This window comes from Bison bison, unplaced genomic scaffold (assembly GCF_000754665.1).
Source record: "Bison bison bison isolate TAMUID 2011002044 unplaced genomic scaffold, Bison_UMD1.0 scf7180017864491, whole genome shotgun sequence".
Classification (NCBI taxonomy): domain Eukaryota; kingdom Metazoa; phylum Chordata; class Mammalia; order Artiodactyla; family Bovidae; genus Bison; species Bison bison.
In genome coordinates, this window is record NW_011495050.1 from 787,749 (window position 1) to 802,557 (window position 14,809).

Sequence of the window (14,809 nt, forward strand, 5' to 3'; positions counted from 1 at the left end):
CATCCATGGTGGATTCATGCTGATGTATGGCAAAAGCAATACAATATTGTAAAGTAATTAGCCTCCAATTAAAATAAATAAATTTATATTTAAAAAATATAAAAATAAAAAACAAAATGATTAAAACTTTTGGGCTGGTACTGTAAGAGTTAGGCCCCAACCACACTGCCAAAATTTCTGAATGTAATTATAATATGCCTACTTTGCAACTCACTCAAAGTAGATCACAACGCTGTTACTCATGCCTAAATACTATACTTAATATTCTAAATATTACTATTAATGCAATGCCTTTCCAGACTTAATTTTTCTTTTAAAAGTGTTTTTCAAACTTTTTTTGTATGATAGAAATACTCTCCACCACTCCCTTCAACACCTTGAACAAGATGTTACCAGAACTGTAATATATAAAAACAGTGAAAGCAGAGCTGCTCTGAAATAGGACCTAACTGCCCCCTTTTCTCCCAGAACAATCTCTGAAGCCTTTTTGCATAACTCTATCCGATTAAATGGATATGAACCTGGGGAAACTCTGGGAGATGATGAGGGTCAGGGAAGCCTGGCATGCTGCAGTGCATGGGGTCGCAAAGAGTCGGACATGACTTGGCAGCTGAACGACAACACGCTTCTTGGGACAAAAACGGAAAACTTGTTCTTTTAAACAACAATCAGAAATGAATATTAAAACAAAAAAAGCTACAGAACTTATTAAAAAGCTGTAATTTAGCTAATTAGAATATTCAGTTAGCCAAAACAATTTGGGATCCTTATCAATTGTTTATCACTTTTTTTAAAAAAGAAGCATTCTGGTGGCATTTTAAACATTTAGCAATAGAAGTAAGGGTAAAAGCTCTTCTCTGATTACTGTTATCTTCTACTCACTGAACATCTTGTCATCATATTACCTCTTCTTACTCATTTAATTACCAATTTTTAAAACTGATTTGTGCACTAGTTTATTATCTATTCTCCATTCTCCCAAGAGAGTAAGTTCCCCCAACTTCATGGAAGCAGAGAGCTAATCTGTCTTGTTTATGAGCCCTTATAAACAGTGCCTGCCAAACTGAAGAGATCCTAAACTCTTGGGTACTGTTAGCAAGAGCAAGAGCAGATCATTTTTCATTAATAGAAAATATATCAGTCATTTGCAAATGAAGTACTGCTTTATTTCATGTAAAGAAATTCTTTCTTCTCCTCCCTACAACTGATAAGCTTTTTACATCATGCCACCATGGATGCCACCCAGTTGAACTGGCCATCCTTATTCTTACAAGTTGACCTAATGTGAAGCCAGACCAGCAGGTATTAGCTTTATAAAAAGATGCATTTTATATATAAGTCTGCTGAATTATGAATATTTTACCTGCTCAGCCAAATTTATTATAAACTGGCAAATGCCAGTGATATACATGTTTCTTTATATTTGTATATATTAAAAATTTATAGAAAAAATTCATTTCCATCTTGCTATCGTTTTCCAATCTCAGAGTTTTAGGTCTGCATCTCTGTTCCCTCTTTATATTCTATTCCCAGGTCTCCCAACTTAGTGGGTTTCATAAGGCATATTTATATTCACAATTATCTTTATCTACAAAGACTATAAACAGAATGAATTCTGTTCAAATAATAGGAAAAATGGTAATCCAGAGAGCAGATGCAAAACAGGAAGAAAAAAATATGATAAAGAATCAGAATTTGGTACCATAAGAGAAAAGAACATAAAGAAAGAGAAATTAGAGGTTTCTCTTGAAAGGCAGATGGAGACTGTGAAAAAGAAGAGGCACAAAAGTTATACACACAATGGGTTGAACAGCATGTATTATTTACTCCAAAGATGGTTTTAATTTTATGATGTGGAACGGTTTATTATCAGGATGGACATTCAAATCTTCCCCAAAACTGATCTCACTGCTTTGAGAAGACATGAATCTAGCCTAGCCTAACTTGACTAATATAACATGATGTGAACTTGGCCTATGTGGACTAACTAGCATGATGAAGAGAAATAATCCTATTTTTTATCTTTTCAAAAAATCACCACTTAAAGTCCAACAATACTTTTGAGATATCTCAACTTTTATGCACACTCTTAAAGCATCTGGAAATGATTCTACTTACTCTCCATCCACTTCCGGTCTTTTACATACGCAATGAAACTTGCCGCCAAAATCTATATAAAGATCGTTCTCCACGATATGAAAGATTCGCCCAATGACTATTTTATCCTTTGCAGGTCCCATCTGTGTAAGAGGAGAATGTCTCAGCATAGATGCGAAGGATTCCACATTTTTCGGAGAGCCCTAAATATGAAAAGAGACATTGATACGCATGTAATTCAATGCAAAGGTATAATATGGTAAGCACAGTGACAGCTTCTGTGCCCATGCAGCCACCACCTCTTGGCTTCTCTGGTGACTCGGACGGTAAAGAATCTGCCTGCATTGCAGGAGACCAGGGTTCGATCACTGGGTTGGGAAGATCCCCTGGAGAAGGGAATGCCAACCCACTCCAGTATTCTGGGAAATCTCATGGACAGAGGAGCCTGGAGCGGTCACAAAGATTCAGACACGACTGAGCAACTCACACACATACATATAGAGTAATAGCTTACAGGGGAAGTTTTTAAAAGTCAATTTGCTGTATATTTGTTTTGCAGCAATAATAAAAACACTGAAATAAAATCTTGCTTTAAAAAGTCAGGTACACTCTTCAGCTTCCTCCTCATTCTTTTCCTCCTTGAAGAGCCAGAGAAAAGCAGGCACCTGTGCTTGGGTGGAGATGTGGTGGCCCCGGGTGCAATCTGGAAGGTGAGCAGGTAAGAACCATCCTTAGACAAAGCCTCAGGCCTGGGGTGAGGAGTGGGTGAGGAGGGGAGTATGCACGAAGGGTATCCAAGAAGGTAACTGGCTTCATTGCTATACTTAGTCACTCAGTCGAGTCTGACTCTTTGTGACCCCACGAACTGTAGCCCTCCAGACTCCTCTGTCCACGGAATTCTCCAGGCAAGAATACTGGAGTGGGTTGCCATGCTCTCCGCCAGGCAATCTTCCCAACCCAGGGATCGAACCCAGGTCTCCCTCACTGCAGGTGTTCTTTACTTTCTGAGCCAGCAGGGAAGTCCTCATTCCTATGTGACTATCTGCAAAAAAAAAAAAAAGCCTTTGAATACAGGTTAATGAAAGTGACTATAGTTTTAATACAAATTTAAATAAACATTAAGATAAAAATGATTATGGGTCATATAATTAGTAGTCTGAATTAGCAGTTCTTGTTACATAATATTTTTAAATGACCTGACTTTAATTTTAACATTATATTTTAATGCTGTAATTTTCTTTTCCTAAAATAAAATTTTAAAGGAAAGACAGCTTTAACTGTTTTGTGTTACTCATTTCTAGAAGTTGTTTTACATACTGAATTTATTTGAAGTAGGGTTGCATATATAATACAGGGCGATTATTTCTTTTTTTTTTTTTTAACTTACAAAAATTTTTTTCCAAACACATGCTTTTTCAGAAATCCATGAGTACAGATTTATGTGCCTTCTACTCATCTTTGGCGGAGAAGGCAATGGCAACCCACTCCAGTACTCTTGCCTGGAAAATCCCATGGACGGAGGAGCCTGGTGGGCTGCCATCTATGGGGTCATACAGAGTCAGACACAACTGAAGCAACTTGGCAGCAGCACTCATCTTTGGGCTTCCCTGGGGCTCATTAGTAGAGAATTCGCCTGCCACTGCAGGAGACACAGGTTCAATCCCTGGGTAGGGAAGATCCCCTGGAAAAGGAAATGGCAACCCACTTCTTTCTTTTTCTTCATCTATTTTTTTGGGGGTGGAGGTATTACTTAAATTTTTTTAATATATAAAGCATATGTGCATTGATGAGTGGTCATTCAGCCATGCCCAGTTCTTTGTGACCCAAAAGACTGTAGCCCACCAGGCTCCTCTGTCCATAGAATTTTCCAGGCAAGACTACTGCAGTGAGTTGCCATTTTCTTCTCTAGGGGATCTTCTAGACCTAAGGATCGAACGCTCATCTCCTGTGTCTCTTGCAATGGCAGGGGGATTCTTTACCACTGAGCCACCTGGGAAGCCTATAAAGAATATGCATAAATTAATATGTATAAAACTATCATGCATATGAAGATATTTAATATACAGCTTGGAATCAGAGGAAGCACGAGATAGCAGTGAGTGCAGGCACCTCCTTTCACACATGAATACCATATCTGCTACTCACCACCATGTGACAGGCTGAAAAGTGATTTTAAATACAAGTTGCTTCAAAAGATGGAAAGTACAAACATGACTAAAAAACTTAAAAGGAAGCAAACAGTACAGCAGAATAATAAATATTCAGGAAATCGGGTTCTATGAGTAACTCAGCCACTAAATAGCTAAACATCTTGACTGTCACTTAACCTCTCTGGATCTGTCTTCTCACTTGTTAATGAAAAGGTTGGCTACCTCTCAAGTTTAGGAGTAGGAATTCTTAAATATTCTACAATATAAAATGGTTTTATAAAGTAATAAACTGTTGAAAGGGGAAGACAAATCCTACCCAGCTCCCTCTTTTAACACAAACAGTAACAAAAATAATGAAATGGTATTTGTACCTTACTTCATATTAGTTAACAAGAAAAACATTTTTACATGTGTCTTCTCTGACAGGTAAATTAAAAATTATGTCCTTCTATTAACTGCACTACAACAACTTTAGTTTCTTCAACCCTAACCAATAAATGCTATGCTTATAACAAAGTTCTTTTAGTAAAATTAATGGAGTAGTGGTTCAAGATGGCACAGTGGAACCTTAACATTTTTCTCTCCCTCCCTCTGAAATTCCATTCAGAGATGGTAAAGAAAGAAAGTGAAAGTCGCTCAGCTGTGTCTGACTCTTTGTGACCCCAAGGCTTCTCCAGGCCAGAATACTGGACTGGGCAGCCGTTCTCTTCTCCAGGGGATCTTTCCAACCTAGGGATGAAACCTGGGTCTCCTGCATTGCAGGCACATTCTTTACCTGCTGAGCCCTCAGGGAAGCCCAAGAATAATGGAGTGGGTAGCCTATCCCTTCTCTAGAGGATCTTCTCAACCCAGGAATTGAACCAGGGTCTCCTGCATTGCAGGCAGATTCTTTACCAGCTGAGCTCCTAGGGAAGCCCAATGATGGTAAAAGAATGAACAAAAAAATTACAAACTGCCAATATTAAAGAGAACAGAATGGAGACAAAAAGTATGCAAGAAATTTAAACAACTTTCTAGTGGACCAAAAGCATGCAGAAGGGTGATAACTAGTGAAGGAGAGTGAAAGAAACTGCAGCTAAAAATACACAGAAGGAAGAACCTATGAAAACAAGCCAATCTATTCTGAAGAATCCCATAAAGGCACAGGACTCCATCATGCCAGGAATTATAGAAAGCTGGAATGAGAAGCGAGGCTGAAAACAAGTGGAATAATTAAAAGAATATAGTCAGGGAAGGCAATTTTCTGTCCAGCACAGAACATTTGACAGAAAGGCCACGTGCACCACACCTAGAAATAAGGTGTTTATTGCCCTGGCAAAATAAATACATTTTTTCTCTTCTCTAAAAAAAATAATTAAATAAATAAATGCTCTAGAGAAATAAGTCTGGAGAGCTGATTATGCAGCAACAGGTAACTCAGTCCATCAGGAAAGAAAAGAATCAAAATGACAGCTGTCTGGCAAGGCATGAGCAGTTGGTAAGGCCTGGAGTAGGAGCACAGGCTCCTCAAGGCTCTGAGGTTGGACTGTGTGGCTCAAGTCCTGACGGTCCGCTCACCTGCTCTGCGGTTGGGGCAATATACTTAGACTCTCTGTGCTACTGTTTACTCACATATAAAAGGGGGTTAATAATTATGCCTATTTCACAGGGCTGTTATGAGGATTAAATAAATAGCCACATGTAAAGCTCTCAAAATATGCCTCTGGTAGGACCATCACCCCCTAAAATGTAGCTTAAAAAAAAGCTAATCAATTCATTATAGACCCAGTCATCACTGGGGCTTCCTGGGTGGTTCAGATGTTAAAAGAATCTGCCTGCAATGCAGGAGACCCAGGTTTGATCCCTGGGTTGGAAAGATCCCCTGGAGGAGGGCATGGCAACCCACTCCAGTATTCTTGCCTAGAGAACCCCACGGACAGAGGAACCTGACAGGCTACAGTTTAAAGGGTTGCAAAGAGTCGGACACAACTGAAGCAACTTAGCACTCATGCACAGGCAGAGATTCAGATACAATATATTAGCTTAAGTGGCTGGAAGAGGCTTTTAATAGCTTGCTTGGGGGACTGAATGAAACCTGGACCCAATGACAGACTATACTAGATGAAGTTGAAATACCAGAACTTCCTTAGTATACCATTGAGAAAGGTGTTCAAAGGCTAGAAGAGAATATAACATTAGGATGGATTTATTATTTATGATCTGTTCACCACCTCTTATTATGGTCCCAGGAGGATCTATAAGATACATACTTTACCAAGACTAAGAGAAACACCTTTGAGAAGGGAGTCCCAGCATTTCTGAGAGCCATGTGGTAGCTGTTCTCCATAGGCCAGGACTAACAGTGAGAACCGCTGCCAACAAGAGCTCCCTGAACTCAATGGGAAAATGAGATTCTTTAGTGGCAGGAGTCAGGTCAGCACTTCTTAGCCAACAACATGATGGGCATGGTTATCATAATGCTGCAGAGCCTAACAACCTGTAGAGTTTTCTGGTACTGGCTGGTTGGTTATGGTGTCCTTAGAAATAAAACAGATGGGAAAACTCTAATTCTAGAGAACAAAAGTCTGATTTGAATCACCACATATGAAACTCACGGCCCCTCAACCAATTCCCTTGAACCAATTCCCTTGAACCAATTCCCTTGAACCAATTCCCAGACATCAAGCTTTTCAAATAAAAAGGAGGTTGTGTCCCCTTGCGGAAGGATGCTATTACCAAACCCGAAATCTGGACCACCAATCTTCCTTCCAGCTTTCCCAAAGGGGTCTGTGGCTATTTACCAGAACTGAGGGAGGAGAAATTAGCAGACTTATCAGAGATAATCTGAACTGACACTAACTCTTCCAGAACAAATTCAGTGCCAGTCAGAACAAGGGCTTATGGAGATTGCATGATAAATGGAGTTTTAGCTCAGATCTATCTCATGAACCTGCTCTATGGTTATTCTCCCTAGAATGCACAACTGGAACATGTATAGTCAGCCACTGGCAGGATCTCCACACCGGTTCCTTGATCTGTGGAGTGAAGGCTATTAGAGTAGGAATGGCCAAGTGAGAACTTCCGCTACCTACCAAAGAAGTAAGTCAAAGGCAAAATACCACCTTCCTAGGGCACTGCAGCAGTCAGCACCTCTGTCAAGGACCTGGAAGATGCAGGGTAGTGACTCCTACCACATCCGCATTCAACTTGCCTACGAGGCCCTGAAGAAAACAGACAGGTCTTCCAGAAGGACAATTTATTGTCATAAACTTAATCAAGGGGTAACTCCAATTGCAGCTGTTGTTCCAGATGTGATTTCATGGCTGGAGTAAATTAAAATATCCCTCAGCACCTGGCATGCAATAATTATCTAACAAATGCTTTCTTTTTCTAGACCTGTTAGTAAAGATGATATACCTCGGGGTTACATTAACTCTCTAGCTCTATGCCACAGTCTAGTTTACATAGACTCTGAAGGCCACTCCATTCCACAGGACAGTATGCTACTCCATTACACACACTGACTTGACCTGGAAGCAGAAAACTGCAACTACTCTCGACACATGGTAAGACACCTCTATGCCAGAGGGTGGGAAATGAATCTCACAAAAATGCTGGGCCTTGGTTGAAATTCCCAGGGGGCCACAGGTCTGGGCTATGTCGAGATATCCTTTCCTACCACAAAGAAGCTCAGTGCTTAATGGGTCTCTTTGATTTTTGGAGGCAACAAATACTTCATATGGACATGTTTCTTCAATTCTTTTAACAAATAACCCAAAAAGCTGCCAGTGTTGAGTGGGGCCCAGAACAAGCTAAGACTCTGCAAGAGGTGCAAGTCATCAGGCAAGCTCTTCCACTACTTGAGTTTTATAACCTGGCAGACGTGATGCTTGCAGCACAGAGATGGACAACGAGTATTCTGAGAGGTCTCTATGAGTAGCGTATGCAGAACTAGCGTAGCCCTGAATGACAGCAGTAGAGGGCTCTGAGCAGGGCACTTGAAGGATTATCTTTCTGCAAAGACAGATGGCCTAAAGTGAGGACCAAAAATGATTTGTGTCAAGTGACTAATGATTGTGCTGGATGGTCAGAGATTTAGCAGAAACAGGATTGGGAAATATGTGACAAGAAGGTCTGGGAAGAGGGATGGTATGGGGAGGGAGGAGGGAGGAGGGTTCAGGATGGGGAACACATGTATACCTGTGGTGGATTCATTTTGATATATGGCAAAACCAATACAACATTGTAAAGTTAAAAAAAAAAAAAAAAAAGAGAGAGATAGGAAGACAGATCTCTCTCAAACAGGCACAGAGTGAAAAAATAAATGAGTCACACGTGAATAATTTCTTCAGCAGAGAAGAATCTTAATAAGCAAGGGACAAGACAGCTAGTCATGTGGAGTCAGTCAACCTCTCTCCCTGATACTCTTGCCCACCTCCCCAGTGGGTTCAAGAACAAAGTTTCCATGACAGCAGGGATGTGCTTCTGTCTTGGGGGTAGGAAGAGTATCTCAACATGGCCCAGACCACTGGCCAACTAGAAATTTTACCAGCTGCTAGGCCCCTGAATTTCTGTGGTATGGAACTTGTGCATAGATTCGGGAATACTGACTTCCATTCACCCTGTGAGTAGTGATCTGGCTATAGTCACTGCTAAATGACCAATCTACCATGGCAGAAACCAATACTAAGCTTCCAAGACAGTATGATTCCCTGGGAGCATCGGCCAGCCACCTGGTAGCAAATTGGCGACATAGGACTATTTGAAATGGAAAGGGCAGTGATATATTTATCACTGGAATGGACATTTATTCTGAATATGGATTTGCCTTCCCTGCCCACAAAGCTTCTACCAAAACCACCATTCATGAACTTACAGATTCTCATGTTCATTGTCATGGTATTCCAAATAGCATTATTTCTAACTAAAAAAATCATTAATTATGTGGGATAATGGGGTCACGCTTATGGACTTCACTGGGCTGACTAGTGCTGGACCTGGCAGACTACTGAAATGCAACTTCTCTTTAAATTAAATTTTCTATTTTGAGACCATTGTAAATTCACATGCAATTGCAAGAAATAATACATGGAGAGCTCCTACAATGTTTATCAGTTCTCCCAATGGTAATATCTTGTAAATCACAGTATATTACAACCAGGAAAGTGACATTGATGTAATCCATCAATAGTATTCAGATTTCACCAGTTTCAGGTGTAATCATTTGTGTGTATATTTAGTTCTATATACTTTTATCATATGTGAAGGTTCACATATACACCACCAGAGTCAAGTCACAGGATGTTCCATCACCACGACGATCCCTTGTGCTGTCCTTCCACTCCTTATCTCCCTTCTGCCCTATCCTAACTCTTAGCAACCATATATCTGTTCCCCATCTCAGTAATTACACTATTTCAATAATGTCATATAAACAGAATCACAAAGTATGTAACTCCTTGGGATTGGCTTTTTTCACAAAGCATAACTCACTTGAGAGCAATTCAAGTTGCTGTATGTATCAATCACTGGTTCCTCTTTACTGCTGAGTCATATTCCACAAGATAGATATACCACGTTATGTTTAACCATTGACCAGTTGAAGGACATCTGGGCTGTTTTCAGTTTTTGGCTATAATAAATAAATAAATCTCCTATGGCCACTTCTGTGTAAGTTTTTATATGAACATAAGTTTTCATTTCTCTGGGATACACATCCTCTGCTCCAGTGTGCATTTATCTCCTTTGGGAGGATGTGACCATCTCAACCTGAGTAGCTGGTCAGAGGCCAGAGGACTTGAGTCGCTGACTTCTGGACTGGGCGTCTATCACTCCACGTTTGCCAGCTGACAATAGCAGAGTGCCCCAAGGTTTACAAAGAGAGGGAGAAGACAAATGGGATAATCACCGTTTAATTTTATTCCTAAATCCCTACAAACCAGGCTCCACTCAAATGCTATTGCTTTCTTTACTTCCTGTTATTTAATGCCAACAGATAAAAACAAACTTAAGCATCATAATCACATTAGAAAAATTAATCACAAGAAAAATCTTAATAAAACCTTTAAAAGTAAAAACAAAATAAAGGAAAATCCAAACATATTAGAAGAAAGTGAGATGTCTAAGTAAAAATAAGAGTTAGGAAAGAGACATAATAAGTGAAAGCTAATGCTGACTTGGGAAATCATAGGAGTCTGATTGTATATGATCAGAGCATATTACCACCCAAGAAACAGAATACATACAGAATATATTCATCTTTTCTTTTAGGCAATGGCACCCCACTCCAGCACTCTTGCCTGGAAAATCCCATGGACGGAGGAGCCTAATGGGCCGAAGTCCATGGGGTCGCTAAGAGTCAGACACGACTGAGCTACTTCACTTTCACTTTTCACTTTCATGCATTGGAGAAGGAAATGGCAACCCACTCCAGTGTTCTTGCCTGGAGAATCCCAGGGACGGGGGAGCCTGGTGGGCTGCCGTCTATGGGGTCGCACAGAGTTGGACACGACTGAAGCGACTTAGCAGCAACAGCAGCAGCAGTACTATTTATATCAATATGTATATTACAGCTGTTGATAAAAACCTACTTTCCTTAGAGATTTATATCTACCTCAATACACTCTTTCATTGTTATTATATTAACTGGTGATTTCCTCTAAACCTGCTTTGAAAATGTTTTACTCTACTATGAAACTAAATATTTCAGAAGGCTTGTATTACTAACTTGGAGATAATTCTCCTAGAATTCTATAATGTAAAAATCAGGGAATACTATGGTTAAAACCAGAAATGTTTTGCTTCATTTCTTTATATATTAGTTTTTAAAACATTGGTGTAATTTTTTAAGTTGTCAATATAAAACTAGTGAGAAAACAAAGGGGTAAATAAAGCTGTATGAGTATTGCCAGTATATGAATTTAGAAGACTTATATTAAAAATAAGACAACTGAAACCAATCCTTCAAATAAGCTATTTTGGGATTTTTCAGTATTCTGAAAAGACAAAATATCTGATTTAAATATTCGGTTGGAATATTCCATCATTTTGAAATAAAAAATACCAATAAGAAATATTCATGAAAAATTTTAAAAATATTTACATAAAATCTATCTAATATATTGCTAAAATGAAACTATAAAGTGTATTATAACATCAGTATTCTACATAAATCAGCTAAAATAGTTACTCATCATCCTAAAACAATAAAATGTTCTGTGCGGCCTTAAAAATTCTTGCAACCCATTTTCTCAACGTGCTGTAAAGTAACATGCCACCCTCTACTGTTAAGAAACAGTAACGTTCATAAAGCAGAAAACCAGTTTTTTGCTCAACTGTTGCCACCTGGTGGCTATAACATGGGTTTTTCACTACTCCACAGCTCCCAATCGGCTTAACAGGGTCTACAAATCTCTGTTCCCTAGAGGAAATGGCAACCCGCCCCCGCCCCCCGCCCCCTCCCCTCCAGTATCCTTGCCTGGAGAATCCCATGGACACAGGAGCCTGGCAGGCTACAGTGCATGGGGTTGCAAGAGTCGGACACGACTTGGCGACTAAACTACTACTATTACTAAGTGCCATAAGAGGGTTAAAGGTTTTAAAATATTTTTAAAAGGAAAAAGGCAATTGACTTTAAAAATGTAACATTTAGCAAATATTTACCAGGTCCTCTATACTAAGCGTGTGTTACGTTGGTTACAAAAATGAAAAGGACTTGGTCCCCATCCTACCAAAAATAAAACACTTTACAGAGACACATGAATATCTTAAAATAATGAACCAAGGAAAAGAGAAATGAATAAGTGAGCATGGACGAATAAATGGACTTTCAGGTCACTGAAACTTGAGATCACTTGAGATCGCTGAAATAGGCAATTCACATGAATTGTCCTTGATTAAATTCCCGCCTGCAGGGGAAAGTTCCTTTTAAGGATAACTTACTTGGTTCTTACTGAATATTTCGTATTTCTGAGGTGCACATATAGATATATGTGTCTACATTTTAAAGATAAGAATTTAACCATTGGGTACAAGGTTAACTTTCATTCATTCATATATATATATGTGTGTATGTGTTCACTTTCATATATATATATGTGTGTGTGTGTGTATGTGTATGTATGTATGTGTGTGTGTGTGTGTGTGTGTGTGTGTATATATACATATATATACTTTCCTGATGGCTCAGCAAGTAAAGAATCCGGCTGCAATACAGGAGACACAAAAGATGCAGGCTCAATTCCTGGGTTGGGAAGATTCCTGGGGGACGGCATGGTAACCCATTCCAGTATTCTTGCCTGGAGAATCCATGGACAAAGGAGCCTGGAGGGCTACAGTTCAATGGGTCGCAAAGAGTCAGACATGACTAAGTGCGCACACACACACACATTTTAATCAAAGCCCCTGGACTTTCAATATAAGTCTCACCTGGTTGGAGAGATGATAAAGGCCTAAAACAAGAGATAATTTCTACTACAGAATTTGTAGGCAGGGAAGCTAATTTTAGGGGGAAGAACAAAGGTAAAGATATCATGCTTTGTTTAGGGAACAGCTGGCTAAAATGTCTGGCTCCAAAAGCTATCTTTAAAGCAGAAACCATGTTACAAATTAAATCTTATATAGAACCCAATATATATAAAAATAAGCATAGTATTTTGGTGGTATAAGTACATTTTATCAGTTCAAATTCATAGAATTTACTTATTAAGTAAAAAACTGTGAACATGCAATTATTGATAAAAATTACAAACTAGTATCAGAAGTGAGGGATAACAATTTCTGTATTTTGACTGCCCAATACCAAGAAAATCTACTAATAATACCCCACATGTATAAGTGGGTGAGGAAACAGGCACTGTCACACACTGTAAGTGGGAGTGTGGTGCAGTGTGTATCTATCAAAACTCAAACTGCGTGTGTATACTTTTAGTCAGTATATATCCCGTATATATGGATAAGGGTGTGCTCAGTTGTGTCTGACTCTTTGCAACCCCATGGACTGTAGCCCACCAGGTTCCTCTGTTCATGGAATTTTCTAGGCAAGAATACTGAAGCAAGTTGCCATTTTCTACTCTAGGGGATCTTACTGACCCAGGGATTGAACTGGCGTCTCCACCATCTTCTGCATTGGCAGGTGGATTCCTTACCACTGAGCCACCTGGTGGCTAAGTCATGTCCAGTTCTTTGCAATTCCAAGGACTGTAGCCACATCAGACTCTGACAGTGGGATTTCCCAGGCAGGACTAAAGGAGTGGGTTGCCATTTCCTTCTCCAGGGGTTCTTTCCCATCCAGGAATTAAACCCCCATCTCCTGTATTGGCAGGCAGAATGACAGAAGAATCATAATTCAAAGCAAGATCGTCTGAATCAAGAAGTTTCATTCTTAAACATTAAGGATGTAGTTTAAAAACCTGCATGTTTTTAAGTATATCTGTATATATAATTAACTTATATTCATATATGCATACATAAAATCTCTAGTAGTATGCATTTATAAAAATACACATTCCAGCTTTGAGAAAATGAGGGAAAGGAGGCTTTTATATGCACTTAGTAACCTTCAATGCTATTTATTTTCTCCCTTCACAACATCACTTTTATACTTTACAATTTTTTTTCAAAAATCCTGATCACACAATCAGATCAGATCAGATCAGATCAGTTGCTCAATTATGTCCGACTCTTTGCAACCCCATGAATCGCAGCACGCCAGGCCTCCCTGTCCATCACCAACTCCCCGAGTTCACTCAGACTCACGTCCATCGAGTAAGTGATGCCATCCAGCCATCTCATGCTCTGTCGTCCCCTTCTCCTCCTGCCCCCAATCCCTCCCAGCATCAGAGTCTTTTCCAATGAGTCAACTCTTCACATGAGGTGGCCAAAGTACTGGAGTTTCAGCTTTAGCATCATTCCTTCCAAAGAAATCCCAGGGCTGATTGCCTTCAGAATGGACTAGTTGGATTTCCTTGCAGTCCAAGGGACTCTCAAGAGTCTTCTCCAACACCACAGTTCAAAAGCATCAGTTCTTCGGCGCTCAGCCTTCTTCACAGTCCAACTCTCACATCCATACATGACCACAGGAAAAACCATAGCCTTGACTAGACGAACCTTTGTTGGCAAAGTAATGTCTCTGCTTTTGAATATGCTATCTAGGTTGGTCATAACTTTCCTTCCAAGGAGTAAGCGTCTTTTAATTTCATGGCTGCAGTCACCATCTGTAGTGATTTTGGAATCCAGAAAAATAAAGTCTGACACTGTTTCCACTGTTTCCCCATCTATTTCCCATGAAGTGATGGGACCGGATGCCATGATCTTCGTTTTCTGAATGTTGAGCTTTAAGCCAACTTTTTCACTCTCCACTTTCACTTTCATCAAGAGGCTTTTGAGTTCCTCTTCACTTTCTGCCATAAGGGTGGTGTCATCTGCATTATCTGAGGTTATTGATATTTCTCCTGGCAATCTTGATTCCAGCTGTGTTTCTTCCAGTCCAGTGTTTCTCATGATGTAGTCTGCATAGAAGTTAAATAAACAGGGTGACAATATACAGCCTTGACGAACTCCTTTTCCTATTTGGAACCAGTCTG

The 14,809-nt window shown here is 39.7% G+C and overlaps 1 protein-coding gene across 1 annotated transcript in view; it reads right to left on the bottom strand.

Annotated features, from left to right (window-relative positions):
- MRPS28 (mitochondrial ribosomal protein S28) overlaps positions 1–14,809 on the bottom strand; it is a 102,476-nt gene that overhangs the window by 84,579 nt on the left and 3,088 nt on the right. Inside the window, exon 2 of the mRNA XM_010863395.1 lies at positions 2,119–2,300. Within this exon, the coding sequence (XP_010861697.1) occupies positions 2,119–2,300 (182 nt within the window). The remainder of the gene's footprint in view (positions 1–2,118; positions 2,301–14,809) is intronic.